The 13,850-nt window shown below is 47.1% G+C and overlaps 1 protein-coding gene across 1 annotated transcript in view; it reads right to left on the bottom strand.

The window, feature by feature from the left end:
* Window positions 1-13,085, bottom strand: part of RUNX1 (runt-related transcription factor 1) — a gene marked incomplete at its 5' end in the record, with an annotated part of 66,213 nt that extends 53,128 nt beyond the window's left edge. The window contains one exon of the mRNA XM_009080286.1: window positions 12,929-13,085. Within this exon, the coding sequence (XP_009078534.1) occupies window positions 12,929-13,085 (157 nt within the window). The remainder of the gene's footprint in view (window positions 1-12,928) is intronic.
* Window positions 13,086-13,850: the final 765 nt, after the last annotated feature.

Here is a 13,850-nt window from a genome sequence, read left to right as displayed (position 1 = left end):
AGAGCTTGAAGGCCAGGAGAAGGTTGTGTCTTGGGGCAGAATTAGTTCACAGCATTATTTTGGTGAAGCCAAAATAATTGGGCCTTAGCCAAAATGTACTCATTAATTTTGGTACATTTAACCTCAGGCAACACAGGAACTATATTAAGCAACCCAAATGACATCACTAAAATCAAGTAACACTCACAGGCACAACCTACCAGGCACTAACATTGGGGTTTACCTCAAGACAATTATGTGGGTGATAAGGACAGTCCCTTGTGGAAATTTTCCCTATCAAGCTGATTTTTTCAGAAGTCAAAAACCTACCCCTGAGCCTGTTAGCTGCAGACATGAAGTACTGATGCAAACAGATGCAGAAGTTGGTTATATACTCAGCATAACTCACAGCTGTTAACACAAAGCTGACCCAGAGCCTCAGCAGCTGTTCCTGCAGACATATCCTGGTGATGCACAGCGAGTTTTGAGCAGGGTCCTTGTCCCCAGGTGCACTGAGATGCTAAAACATCTGTCCCCTACACTACAGCTTTACACTGCAGATAGTGCAAATAGACCAGTTTGTAAGACTTCAAGAACTTTGATTCTTTCCCTCTGCTCTGCTCTGGTGAGACCCACCTGGAGTGCTGCACACAGTTCTGGTGTCCCAACATAGGAAGGACATGGAACTGTTGGGGCCAGCAGAGGCGAGGCCACAAAGCTGATCAGAAGGTTGGAGCAGCTTCCCTAGGAGAGAGTTGGGGCTGTTCAGCCTGGAGAAGAGAAGGTTGTGTGGAGACCTCAGAGCAACCTGCAGGAGCTGAAGGGGCTCCAGGGAAGCTGCAGAGGGATCTGTGTTAGGAGCTGCAGGGAGAGGACAAGGAGCAATGGGGAGAAATGGAAAGAGGGAAATTTTGGTTAGATCTTAGGCAGAAGTTTTCCTCCCTGTGCGGGTGGTGAGGCCCAGGGAGGCTGTGGCTGCCTCAGCCCTGGCAGTGTTCACAGCCAGGTTGGATGAGCCTTGAGCAACCTGCTGCTCTTAGCTCCATCCCAACCCCTGAACATCCTATGAAACTATGAAACATACTATGAGAATGATCACCCATGGCCTCCCTAGGTGACTCTGGGGCTGCTACATGGCATCTGTGCTCCTTGGGGGAGGTGTGAAAAGCCTCCAGGAGATGCCTGGGAGGAGGCTCAGGTAGATCCTGGAAGATGCAGGTTCCACAAGAAGAGAAAAGCTATCATGGGCAGCTGCCTTGAAGGAGTCTGGAGCTGCTACTTGTGCCTAAATCAAGAGCTGAAAAGATCCTCAAAGAAGAAGCCTCAAGTAGATCTTGGAACACAGAGCAACTACCAAAAGAGCAAAGACAGAGTTCAAGCAACACTTGGACAATGCTCTCAGGCTCTCAGTGTGATCCTCAGTGATGTCCTGTGCAGGGCCAAGAGTTGGACCCTCATGGTACGTTCCAACTCTGAATATTCTCTGATTCGTGATTCTGTGATCTTGGCAAGCTTCCGTGGAGAAGTCTGGGGCTGCTCTTGGGATCTCAGCTTCCTCAAGGAGATGTGAGGGAGGTCCTTAAGTCATTTTTCCTCACTCTTCCTGTGCTACATTCAACCACTCAAAGCGCTTTCCTCCGAAAACCCAGGAGAACACCTTCCTGATGGGCTAAACAACAAATGCCAGCACCCAGCACACCAGAAACATCTTACTGCCCAGTAAACCTCCACATTTTTCCTTGAATGCTGTTTTTCCGTCCTGTAGCAACTCACCCCTTGGGTATTTCACCTGGAGCCCTCAGAGCAGTGACTCTCCCTTGCACAACAGGGATTGCTCACACTGTCAAGCGTTACAAGGGTGGGACTCAGCTGCCTAAAACAGCCACAGGTTTTCTCTCTCTGTGGGTTTTTTTTTCTTTTTAGGGCCAGATGTTTACATTTTAATTTGACAAGGGGTTGTGTGCAGCCAGTTTCACTTCTGCTCTGACGAGAGGTTTCACTTCCCCATCCCATGTGCTGTCATGACCATCCTGGGGCCTCTGGGCTAATCCCTTCCCTGACAGCCTGACAAAGTGTGTAAAAGTGCAACCACTGCTGTCAGGCACCTGATGATCTTGACGATGTCAGGCCTTTCTCTCCTCAAGGAAACATGGATTTGAAATGGAATCCTTGGAAATATCCCTATAATGTTAGGCATAAAGCAGCAGCCTCCATAGGATTCTTTCCTTTTCCTCCCTCTTCTGCCTTCCTGTGGTTTTGCCTGTGGATGTGCTTCAGCTGAGATGCCACAAAGCCATAATTTGTGCTGTTTAGAGTAAAACTAATGTGGCATTTGAGTCACAGGAGACAATGGAGTAAATGGTCATGGACATTTATCAGGAAAGATCTGCAGTAGGAGAATAACTCTGAGCACCTGGGACAGGATATAAATGAACTAACCAAGGAGAAGAGGCATAAGGTGAATATATTTGGGACTACAGGTGACAAGGAGGTTTTTGAAGACAGGGTGTCCTACACAAGAATCAGAGAATGGTTTGGGTGGGAAGGACCTTAAAGATCACCTAATTCCAACCCCCTGTCCTGGGCAGGGACACCTCCCTCCAGCCCAGGCTGCTCCAAGCCCCATCCAAACTGGAACACTCCCAGGGATGGAGCAGCCACAGCTGCTCTGGGCAACCTGTGCCTCAGCACCTCACAATCAGGAATTCCTGCCCAAGACCCCATCTAGCCTTACACTCCTTCAGTTTAAACCCATTCCTCCTTGTCCTGTCCCTCCATCCCTTGTCAATAGTCTCTCTGCATCTTTCCTGTAGCTCCTTCAGGCACTGAAGGTCACAGTGAGGTCACCCCAAAGCTTCTCTTCTCCAGGCTGAACAACCCCAACTCTCTCAGCCTTTCTTCCCAGCAGAGCTGCTCCTCTCATCTCATCCCCTTGGTGCCTCCTCTGGACTCTCCAACAGCTCCATGGCCTTGCTGAGCACTGCAGGTGGATCTCACCAGAGCAGAGAGACATAACATTCAGCTTAGGGTGACACACAGTAGCTAACATAGACATGAGTCCCTTTTTTTTCTGACAACAGCAACAATCCACATCCACACAAAACCACTGGGAATCCCCCTGCGTTGTGATGTTGCCCAGTTCCTCTGGACTCTCCAACAGCTCCATGGCCTTGCTGAGCACTGCAGGTGGATCTCACCAGAGCAGAGAGACATAACATTCAGCTTAGGGTGACACACAGTAGCTAACATAGACATGAGTCCCTTTTTTTTCTGACAACAGCAACAATCCACATCCACACAAAACCACTGGGAATCCCCCTGCGTTGTGATGTTGCCCAGTTTCATTTCACAAAAAAACCTCACTCAAGCTGTGGTAGAAATTTGGCCACCAGGAAACATCATTTGTACTTCAGCATCTGAAGGCCTATGCTCTGTGTCAGTACCAGCTCTTAGGCTTTGGGATGGAGGTGGTTTACGCCTAAGTGTCTGTGAGTGTTTGCAGCAGAGTTACAGCAATGTTTGATGATCTAAAGCCCCAAGTGACGTGTTCGAACTGATCTTTTTGGGGGTGGGATCCTTCCTTCAACTGAAAGGCTGCAGATCAAGTTTGCAGGATGGATTAAAGCATTAAAAGACAGGTGTGGGGGAAGAGGAAGACCTTTTAATGGAAAAGCCAAGCAGTCTCTAAGTGGAGTTGCTGCAGTAACCACCATAAAATTCTTATGAACTTGGGTGGAGACAATAATTACAGCACAGGAAGAGCGAAATGCTGTGAGGTGCTTGGCCCCTGCATTGAGGGACAGCACTAGGAGATCTCAGTTTGAGCCTTTAGAAGCAATTCTTACTGCTAAAATGCTTTTAGGCTTCAAATATATATCCTCAATTTATACAGAGATCTGTGTCACTGAGGTTTGAATGTTTGATTTTTGACAGGGTGGAATTATTTTCTCCCCAAAATCTATGACGCTCCTATGAGCAGTTGACCCCAAACCCTCTGTTTCGGAGCCATGAGCTAATAAATACCAGGGAATTCTAATGATTTCTCCCAATGCATACAACTCTCTGGGTGGAATGAAGAAAATATCCTTCCCAGAGTGCTGTGTCACTGCTGAGGAGTTCAGGGAAAGGGAAAAACAGCAACACCAGATGGAAAGGGCAGTTCAGACCAAAATGACTTCAATGCAAAGCTCCTACCTTCTCCCAGAAAATGCCTTGGGATCCTTAAGCCTAATAATAGCCCTGAACTCAGCTATAATTTCAAACCATTCATAAGCTTTTTGAGGTAGGAATTAGCACCCAGACTTTATAGGGATGACAGAGACATGAAAAGGTTAAGGCCCAGATTCATGAGAGGATTTAGCTGTCTGAAGTGGGTTGCAGGTTTGATTGAAACACTTAAGTCCAAAATTAACCCCTTCCACACATCCTCCAAAATCCAGGTGGTGCCTAGCAGGAGCTGTGGTGGATATCTCAGGGGGCTTCTCCTGCCAGACCCCAGTACCTCACTATGGGCAGTGGGCCCTGACCCTCCATCCCTTCTCCTCGAGGTGATTTGGTTTGGGAGCTGCTGCTCAAGGCTCACCCACTGCCAACCTCTCGTGGTGGCACCTGCTCTTGCTTCAAGCATCAAGTGAGGTCCTGCTAGCACCTCCTCAAAGGGCACCATGGCCAGATGGTTGTGGTGGGGTGGGAGAGCTCTTGATGTTGGTGTCCCCAGCAGCTGGAGATCCTCTGGGAGAACAGCTCCTTCAGGCATGGTGTGTGCATGGCTTTGGGGGTGGTGGCAGCAGTGGTTGGGATGGGGATGCACTTTGTTCCATTCTCTTCTCCAAGGACAGGAGAGAGACTGTTTGCAAAGGTCTAGAGGGACAGGACACAGGGAATGGCTTCACACTGACAGAGAGTAGAGTTAGGTGGGATATTGGGAAGAAATTCTTCCCTGTCAGGGTGGTGAGGCACTGGCACAGGTAGCTCAGAGAGGTTGTGGATTCTCCATCCCTGGGAGTGTTCCAGGCCAGGTTGGATGAGGTTTGGAGCAACTTGGGCTGGTGGGAGGTGTCCCTGGCAAGAGGTTGGAACAAGATGATCTTTAAGGTCCTTTCCAACCCAAACCATGAGACATTCTATGATTCTATGACTGCTTTTGTGTTTGATCCCATGATTTCTTCACCCCTCCAAGCACTGTTCTCATCCTTTGCCCAATCAGCAGAGCAGGAAAACCTCAGTGTAATGGGTGTTGTGGTTTCTGTCAGATCCTATTCTGAGGCATGTTCATTTCATGGTGCATTGTCCTGTGAAACTAGAAAAAGCCCTTTGAGACATGGATTTTGTCTCAGTCTCTCTCCCTTTTTCCAGCACTGGCTTTCAATTTGCACCAGCCCAAGTGTCTGGCCAGGTGATGGACTTTTCCAAGGGAATGTAGTGATAGGACAAGGGGAATGGCCTTGATGTGAAGGAGGGCAGAGTTAGATTAGATATTAGGAAGGAATTGCTCCCTGTGAAGGGCTGAGGCACTGGCACAGGTTGCCCAGAGCAGCTGTGACTGCTCCATCCCTGGGAGTGTCCCAGGCCAGGTTGGATGGGGCTTGGAGCAACATGTGCTAGTCGGGGTTGGAATGAGATGACCTTTAAGGTCTCTTCAAGCCCACCCACCCTGTGATTCTATACCTCAGTGCTGTGTGCAGGAGCTGAGAACAAACATGCTCCTTGCTCTGTGGAGCAACGAAATGCCCCCTCAGCATGGCTGTGGGCAGAAGCTCCAGGTCCATGGAGCAGGGAAGTTGTGGGGTCACTGGAAGAGCAACACCCTGCTCTGCCTATGAAAGGCAAGAGCACTTTCATGATCATCAGGGACATTTAAGCAAGCAAAGGACTTCCTAAAGCAGCTGAATGCCAGAGGACAACCAGACAGGTTACTTCTCCAGCAGCCAACCAAGCCTGGGAATGTGCCCTGGGACTGTGCCCTGGGACTGTTTACTCTGAGCTCATTTTCTTAGAGGAAAGACTCCTCTGTGCTGTCATTACACTAATGCAGTGTGCATTGATTTCAGAGCTCAGAAGAGGTCTAGGGTCACTCAATGATCTCCCTGCAGCCAGTCAGGGGAGGAGATAACACTGCCATTACCAACCTGGAACCTGCCAAGTTCCACCAGAGACAACCTTCAAACACAGAGCAACCTCCGTGGCCTCAGAGATGGACGTGGCTTTGTTCAAGTTGTGATGCATAAAGTCTACCCTGTGGAAACTTTGTGGCTTTGCCAAAGCTTTTGCTTCAGTTCCTGCCTGAACTTCAGGGAACTGATATGCACACACACTGCTCCAAGCACCGCCCTGCTGAAGAGCTCTCATGGCATGGAGCCTTCCAAGCAGCTGCTTCCCTTCTCCTTGCTTCAATCTCCCTCTGAACCTCCTCCTTCTCCCTCTGCTCCATTCCCACAAGGCAGGTAGCTCCATGTCCTCAGAGGGAACAGTGGGAAAGGTCAAAAGGGATTTTTAGGATAGTTCCTTGCAGCACGTTTTGAGGGCAAAAGCTGCTCTGGTGCTAAAGGTTCACACACGAGTCTCAACCTGTGCTGGGAGGATGAAGCTCTCAAAGAGGACAGGCAGGAATAGTGTCAAAGGAGAAGGAGGACAGGCAGGAATAGTGTCCAGGAGAGGGAGAAAAAGGGACAGAGATTGATGTAGGACAAAGGGAATTTGGAGAGGCTGAGAGAACTGAGTAGAAATAATCTGATGGGGAAAACCCTAGGGAAGCAGGATGGGAGCAAAAGAGAGGGATAGTCACACAGCATTAAGGTAACAGGGGAAAAAAATTCTTGCTTTTTACTGCTGCTAAAGGATTTCTAGGAGGCAATAGAGACTGATTCAGGCTGATGAGGCTTTATGCACATGACTATGCTGGAAAAGACTCTGGACAGCAATTGTAAGCCACTGATTTGCAGCATCCTCACTTCTGCCCAAGTTGTCTAGCCAGCCCTGAATCCACAGCCCTGATTTATCCCTCAGGTTGATTTTATTTGGATGGTAGAATAGCAGCTGCTCGTGGAGTTGTAATGTGGGTACAGATATACAGGTACATAAAATATTTTAACCAGAACTCAAGAAGTTCTGAAGGATCCACACAAAAATAAACAGCAAAGCAGCAACAAATGAAAAAAATAATAAGAATAAAGGGCAAACAGATCTCTTGAAACTGTGCAACCTCTTCCTCTAGAGAGGTGATTTGTTTGCCCTAAACACCACTCTGCTCAGTCCTTTTAGCAAGGCAGAAAGCAAAGGCTCAGAGCACAGTGTCTGCCTCATCCTCATCGCCTCAAAACTATACAACAGAGCTCTGCAGACCCAAAAAATAGATTTATTGTTATTGGACTGAGGGCAGTGGTTCAGCACTTGGCATGGCCGCTGTTTACAGCAGAAATGCTCCCGGAGACAGGAAGTTCTCCAAGTCGCTTGGCCATTATTTCTCTCCTGTTGACGCTTTCGGATCGGGAGGGTTTTTCACCAGGATGAAATCTGAAGTAACCCACGGGAGAGGTCTGGGAGCTGGCAGAGGCAGACACAGACATGCTCAGCCTCACGGACCTCAGGGTGGACGTGGAGTCCAATCCCTGCGTGAAGCTGTGTCATATCTGTGTTTTCCCAGTGTTTTCCTACACAAGCAGCGATTCACACAATCTGTGTGCCCAAGACAACTTGGGCAGGGACAAAGTCATCTCCTCTCCCCTCCTGCTGCCACTATGTCCCTGCCAAAGGTCAACACTGAGGCATCTCATGCCTCAGAGGGCTGAGGTTGCTATCAACCCTAAGCCATCCTAGGGTATTAGGGATAGGGAGAGACATCAGCTCCTCCACACCAGCATCTGCACCTTGACTTCTTCCCTGGTTACAGAAAGTCTTGGTTCAAATTAATGACACAACTAAGCAACCCTAAGTCATTTCAAAATGAAATCATCACTTCTGGGCTGTGGCTTTTAGAGACAAATTCACCATTCAGAGCAGAATGGAGGGAGAAGAGTCCTTGGCACTAATGTTGCTGCTGCAACACTCCCCGAGGTGAGGGCATGTGGCACAGCCCCTTCCTTTCATACAGTCAGAAAGTCATGGAATATTTTGGGTTGGAAGGGACCTTAAAGATCCAGTCCCACCTCCTGCCATGGGCAGGGACATCCCCCACCAGCCCAGGCTTCTCCAAGCCACATCCAACCTGGCCTGGAACACTCCCAGGGATGGAGCAGCCACAGCTGCTCTGGGAAAACCATTCCAGTGCCTCAGCACCTCCCAGGGAGGAATTCCTGCCCAATCTCCAAAGGAACTGCCCATCCTCCTGTGGCCAAACCACTCTCCCACTGGCCATAGTATCCTCCTAATGCCATATCCTTATCAATCCAAAGTGTAACTAAGTGGTTGCTTTAAAACTCTGGCAATTAGCTCTTTTTTTTCCCCCACTTGATTGCCCTTGGATTTCTTCTCTTTTCATCCCATCTGGCAAGTGCTGCTCATTGTTACTCCAGTATCTGATACCACATCCCCTGAAGCATTCCAAGGCCTTGGATCAGACCCCGGACGCCTGCTTAATACTGATTTTATGACCCTGCTGAATAGCATCCTCCTCTGGTTTGCAAATATTTGAGCATTTTTAATGCATTCAAGTACAAAAAAATAACCCGAATTTCAACCCACTGCTCAAAGAACTCAGCCCCAAACTGAAGCTGCACAGAAGGAGCAAAGTTCTGCCCAAGAAAACTAAGGGGACTCAGAATCTAGACCAGTAATTTATGGATTTTAAGTACTTTTGAGAAGCTTAAAGCGCTTTTCATTCCTGAAAGTTCTATCCAGAAGGAAGAGTTCTAAAGGCACAACTTCAGATTCTGCTTGGTAACGTCTCTGGTGTTCCCCTACCAGCTACACCTTCTTTGGCCCTGTGGAAATCAAAAACCTACCACAAAACTTACTCATTCCTCCAGTCCTCAGAGCCAGTAGGAAATATATACACGGGAATAATTTCCAGCCCTTTCCAAGATGCAGTTTTTAAAAGGCCTTGCTGAAAAGCTCTCAGGAAGCTCCAGCTCTCTCAGGTTTAGATTGAGATCTCCTGCAGCAAGCCAAGACACCTCTCCATTAGCTACTATTATGATAACCTATTAATAATCATTTTCATCTGGAAAACATGTTTATTTGTTGGGATTTTTTGACTGTTACGTTCTCGCCGAGCAGATAGGAACTGGGATGAATGATTCCATGAGGAAAATATGTCACGCTCACCAAGCCATGAAGTTTTCCCTCTCCAAAATAACTATTTATTTTATATTCTACCCAATGGTGTCAAGAGATTTTGCATCAGAGAGATTTCATCAGAGTCACCTAAACCGGTTCATTAGGCACTAAGCAAACAGGATGTGTTGCAGCAAGGAGAAGGTTGGAAGTGTTCGGGAACAGCAGGAGCAAAAGAAAGATGGATTTTGGTTGAGGCAGGTAATCAGGGCAAGGGGGAGGTGGAAATTGGCTCAAGTTTTAAAAGGACATTTTTCTTTCAGAAACTACTTGGGCTTCCAAGCCAGACAGGCAGGTTTGCCCAGTAGCATTCTCAAACTAGGGTGAGGAATAGTAACTCTGGAGTGCAGCCAAGCCCAATGCAAATCTGTTTGGTTGAGGAGGAAAGAGAGCCAAATTGCTTTTATACAACATCTCGAGGTTTCGGGCGACCTGGGAGAGTCTCAGCTCCCATGCTGGAGCAAATCAAGTGGGGTTTGGTTTTAATTCTACACAACAGGCACAGGAAAAGCAACTGCTGGATGTCAGACATGAAACACCACCGAAACATTGTTCAACTCTTTAAGCTTTGGCTGATCTTTGGCTGGGGCCAAAATATGACTAGTCTTGATTCTGGGTCCAAACAGTTTTATTGGGCAGAACTTTGCTCCTTCTGTGCAGCTTCAGTTTGGGGCTGAGTTATTTGAGCACTGGGTGCAAGTTTGGGGTTTGCTTTTTTTTTTACTTCAATGCATTCAAAATGCTAAAATAGGTGCAAATACTTGGCTGGGGTCAAATTTTGACAGAGGGAAATCTATCCCTGTGATCAGGGGGAATCGCTGTCACTCTCTCATAAGCAGGAGGTAAATGTGGAGTATAATCTTCACGTTTGAAGCAGAATCTCTTGCCAGATATCATTTCAAGCTCACAGAAGGAAATTTCAGCTCTTTAAGGATGTCAAGAATGAGAGTTGCCCACTCAGAGAGCAGAGTGGGGTTTGCTGTTGGTTCTGAGGGGGCTCTGGGGAGATCATCAATGAAGAGGGAACTGTCCCCAGTCAAATCCACTTCTTATTCTCCATCAGGGATTTCAAACCACCACTGACAGACACAAGGAGCCTCCACTGTGCCCATAACCACGGTGAACTTTCAGCCGCTGCTCCTGGCATGGCGTTATCACCGGTGGCACCTGAACTTAGCCAAGCTCAAATATTCCACGGCAAACAAAGTTTTGCTTCGTTTTCCTCCAGCAAAGTATCAAAGGAAGCAATGCCCTTTGAAGCAGCTACCTTCTGCTTTAGGCTTTATACAAATCCAACAAGAACAGCACCTCAGAAAGCCAAGGCTGAATGCAAACAATCCCCACCTTTGGAAAACAATCCCCTGGTCGAGGAGTAAACAAAGGCATACATTAGTCACTCGCTCTGAAGATGGGTGGCCAATGGAGGGGATGAGATTTCACCTGACTAATAGCACACAGCATTCCCAAATCACCCCATGGCTTAAAGGATCCCAAACACCCAAGCATCACCCAACAAGGTTTATATCCCTGGGTAAGTCATTGACCACTGGCAACTGCTTAGAGTAGGGTAAGGGGCTTGGCAGCGCTCCCTGCCAAGCTCTGCTGGGTGAATAAGGCCTGTTTTCTCTCAGCTGCTGCATTTTGACCTTGAAGCTCACACAGTTCACTGTTATGATTTCTAGCTTCATTACCATGGCCAGGAACTGAACTACAGGTTTGTTTTTATTAGCTTCTCCACCACTCTGCCAGCTATTCATTTGAATCTTCTAAACAGTCATCTCTGAATCATAATGCAAATTCCATTTACTGAAAAGGTGGTACCTTTAATATAACAAATGAACACGTTTAATGACTGATACTTTTAGACATTACAGCATCCCTCATGTTTTCAGTAAATGGATATAATTTTCCCTGCATTACCCTATGATTATTCTTTGCTAGCATTTATGAAGCGACGTTCTCAGCTCGGGGTGTTTTCCACTGAGTGCATTTGAAGACAGCCCAAACAACACAATTTAAAAGACATCTGCCTCTAGATCCTCAGCTAGAAATGCTGCAGGAGGCAGAGGAGCTGGATTGGTGTTTTAGTCTATAAAAGCACTCATGGCTCGCATCGATGTTTCACCAGGGCCACGAGCTGCCACCGTGGCCGTGTTTGGCTTGGAAGAGTATCTACAGATGCATTTCACTTCAAAGGCAAAGCAAGGCTGTTGTGTATAATCAGCAGCACTTCCTTAGTCTGAAGCCTGACCCATCTCCCATTTGGAATGAGGCATTTTAAGGAGAAGTGGGTCACCTTTGGCGCTCAGGCACGCTCGGAACTCCGTGTGGGAAGAACCGCGCGCGAAGCCACACATCAGGTGGTGGCTCTGATGCTCACACGGGTGGGGGAAAGTGGTGAGGAGGGGCCAGTGAGCCCTCAGTTTGCTTCAGAGACACCTCACGACACAAATTGCTCCAAAATGCAGCACACAGAAACCAACTGAAGTGCATAGACACTGTCATGTTGAATTGAGAGCAGAGAGTGATTGCTGTGTTTGCAATCCCACAAAAACCTTCCAGTTTTACTTAAAGACACAAATGAAACAGAAGGAAAATACATAAGTAAATATCACATGAAGTCACGTCAAAGATGTGACAGATTTTCACCCTTGACCTGATCCTTCTGAGCTTTCTCTGAGCAACAACTCACTTGGTTTCTCTTCTGTAGGTTCCACTGAACCTCCCCGAACTCGCAGCACCACAGGCATAACTTAAGGGAAACACTTCAAATAAACTCGCAGAGAGGTAAACAGGAATCCTTGGGATTTAAGGGGTTGAATATCATGGATTGGAGCCAAAGAGTGAAGTGGCAAAGAGTCCTGTGTTGATTTTTTGGGGCTCAGCTTTGTGAACCTGCCCACTCCCGGGCGCCGTGAGCCACACGCGTTGGGTTCTCTCTGCAGCTTCCTAACTACATCTAGTCCAGGTCTAAGGCAACTTCAGCTCTCAGTTGTTATTTATGCTCTGAAGGCCTTTGCATTTACATCCCAGTAATGACTGGTTGTGGCAGAGATACAGCAGGTCAGGTATTAAGCTCATCTGTTCTGTCTGGACTCTCCTGTCCACCTCGAAGGAGACATTAACCAACATGAGTGTTGCATGTTGAGAAGAAGGAAGGTCAGAAAAAGTGCTCTGTGCCTTCAGCAGGTCACCATGAAGCCGCAAAATATTTTGATCTAGGCAGGAATTATTTGTCTTTTTAGGCTGAGTCCCTGTGCTGCAGAGACCTGTTTTCACAGAGAGTCGGGGAGCCCTGCGACGATCGCCACGAGCCTCTCCACAAGCTGAAAAACCTCATTTTAAACTGAAAATAAGCCATTTAAACTTAACCATGGGCAATACTGTGCTGTTCTAAATCAGCAGGGACACCTTCCAGAGACAAAATATCATCTGGTGTACGATTTTTTCTCACTTTCAAATGAGTCTTCCCTGGCTCAAAATGGAAGTACCACCGAGGACTGGAGAGGATAAACCAAGGAAAACCACATAGCTCATTCTGTGTCTTTGGAACCAGCACATCCTGCAGAAAACCTGAGAGACTCCAACTCCAAATTCCCTCCCCATAGCCAGACAGTATGGATAGAACTTGACAGAAGTGGAGAACACGACCCAAGAGTAGCTGGGAATAAACATGTACCTCTTCCACTCCTGCCCACGAAGCGAAGGTCGTTGAATCTTGCCACCTGGTTCTTCATGGCAGCCGTGGCATTCCGCAGCTCTGCAGAGTAGTTTTCATCATTCCCAGCCATCACTGTTACCAGTGTCCCATCAGGAACATCTCCCAAGGCCACTACCTAGGAAACCAAGGAGCAGATCCCTTAGCTTCCACACATGACATCGCTTTGAGGCGCAAGAGACAACAAGGAACACGAGAAAACAGGAAGAAGCAGCAACAGGAAAAGATTTAGGCAGCTAAGATGATGTTTGGGGGGAAAACTGGAATTGCTTCCAGTTCTCATTTGCAGGAATGGAAATCCTCTTCCTCCCCCAAACTTTGTCACTTGAATCAAGTTTAAAGGCTTTGCAATTTTGGTTACAGAATTTGAACTCCAATTTCATGTAGACTCACTGCTACTTACTATCACTAAAATGCTTTCCAGTCTTAAAAAAATCCTTATTTTCCACATTTCCTGTGGAACTGAAGGACTGAAAAGAGTGATTTTTATTTTTATATCACTGATCTATTATACTACCATAACATCTATTATTTCAGGTGCATCTTTTTGACTCCTTGCTGGGGATTTGTACCATTTTAAACCTGACTTTTCTCAAGGTAATTAGACAGGAAAGGTTTTCCTTTTGAAATACCCAAATGATGTGTAGTCCGAGCTGAAAAAATAGGATTAAATCAGCTCTCAAAAATATCCACCTGGAATAGCTTATGAATAAACTGAAGGAACGGGACCTGATGCTGCTCTGATTCACAGCAGCAGCTCTTCCTATCTGCCCCAGCACAAATTCAGAGTGAATCCACAGAAAAACAGGCCCAAAATTGAATATTTCATCCCAATTTACTGAACAATTTCCTTTTTCCTTTGGAAGCATAAAAGTAAATCACT

This window comes from Acanthisitta chloris, unplaced genomic scaffold (assembly GCF_000695815.1).
Source record: "Acanthisitta chloris isolate BGI_N310 unplaced genomic scaffold, ASM69581v1 scaffold298, whole genome shotgun sequence".
NCBI lineage: Eukaryota > Metazoa > Chordata > Aves > Passeriformes > Acanthisittidae > Acanthisitta > Acanthisitta chloris.
The sequence above is the reverse complement of the archived record's forward strand: the minus strand, read 5'-3'. Positions and strand labels throughout refer to the sequence as shown.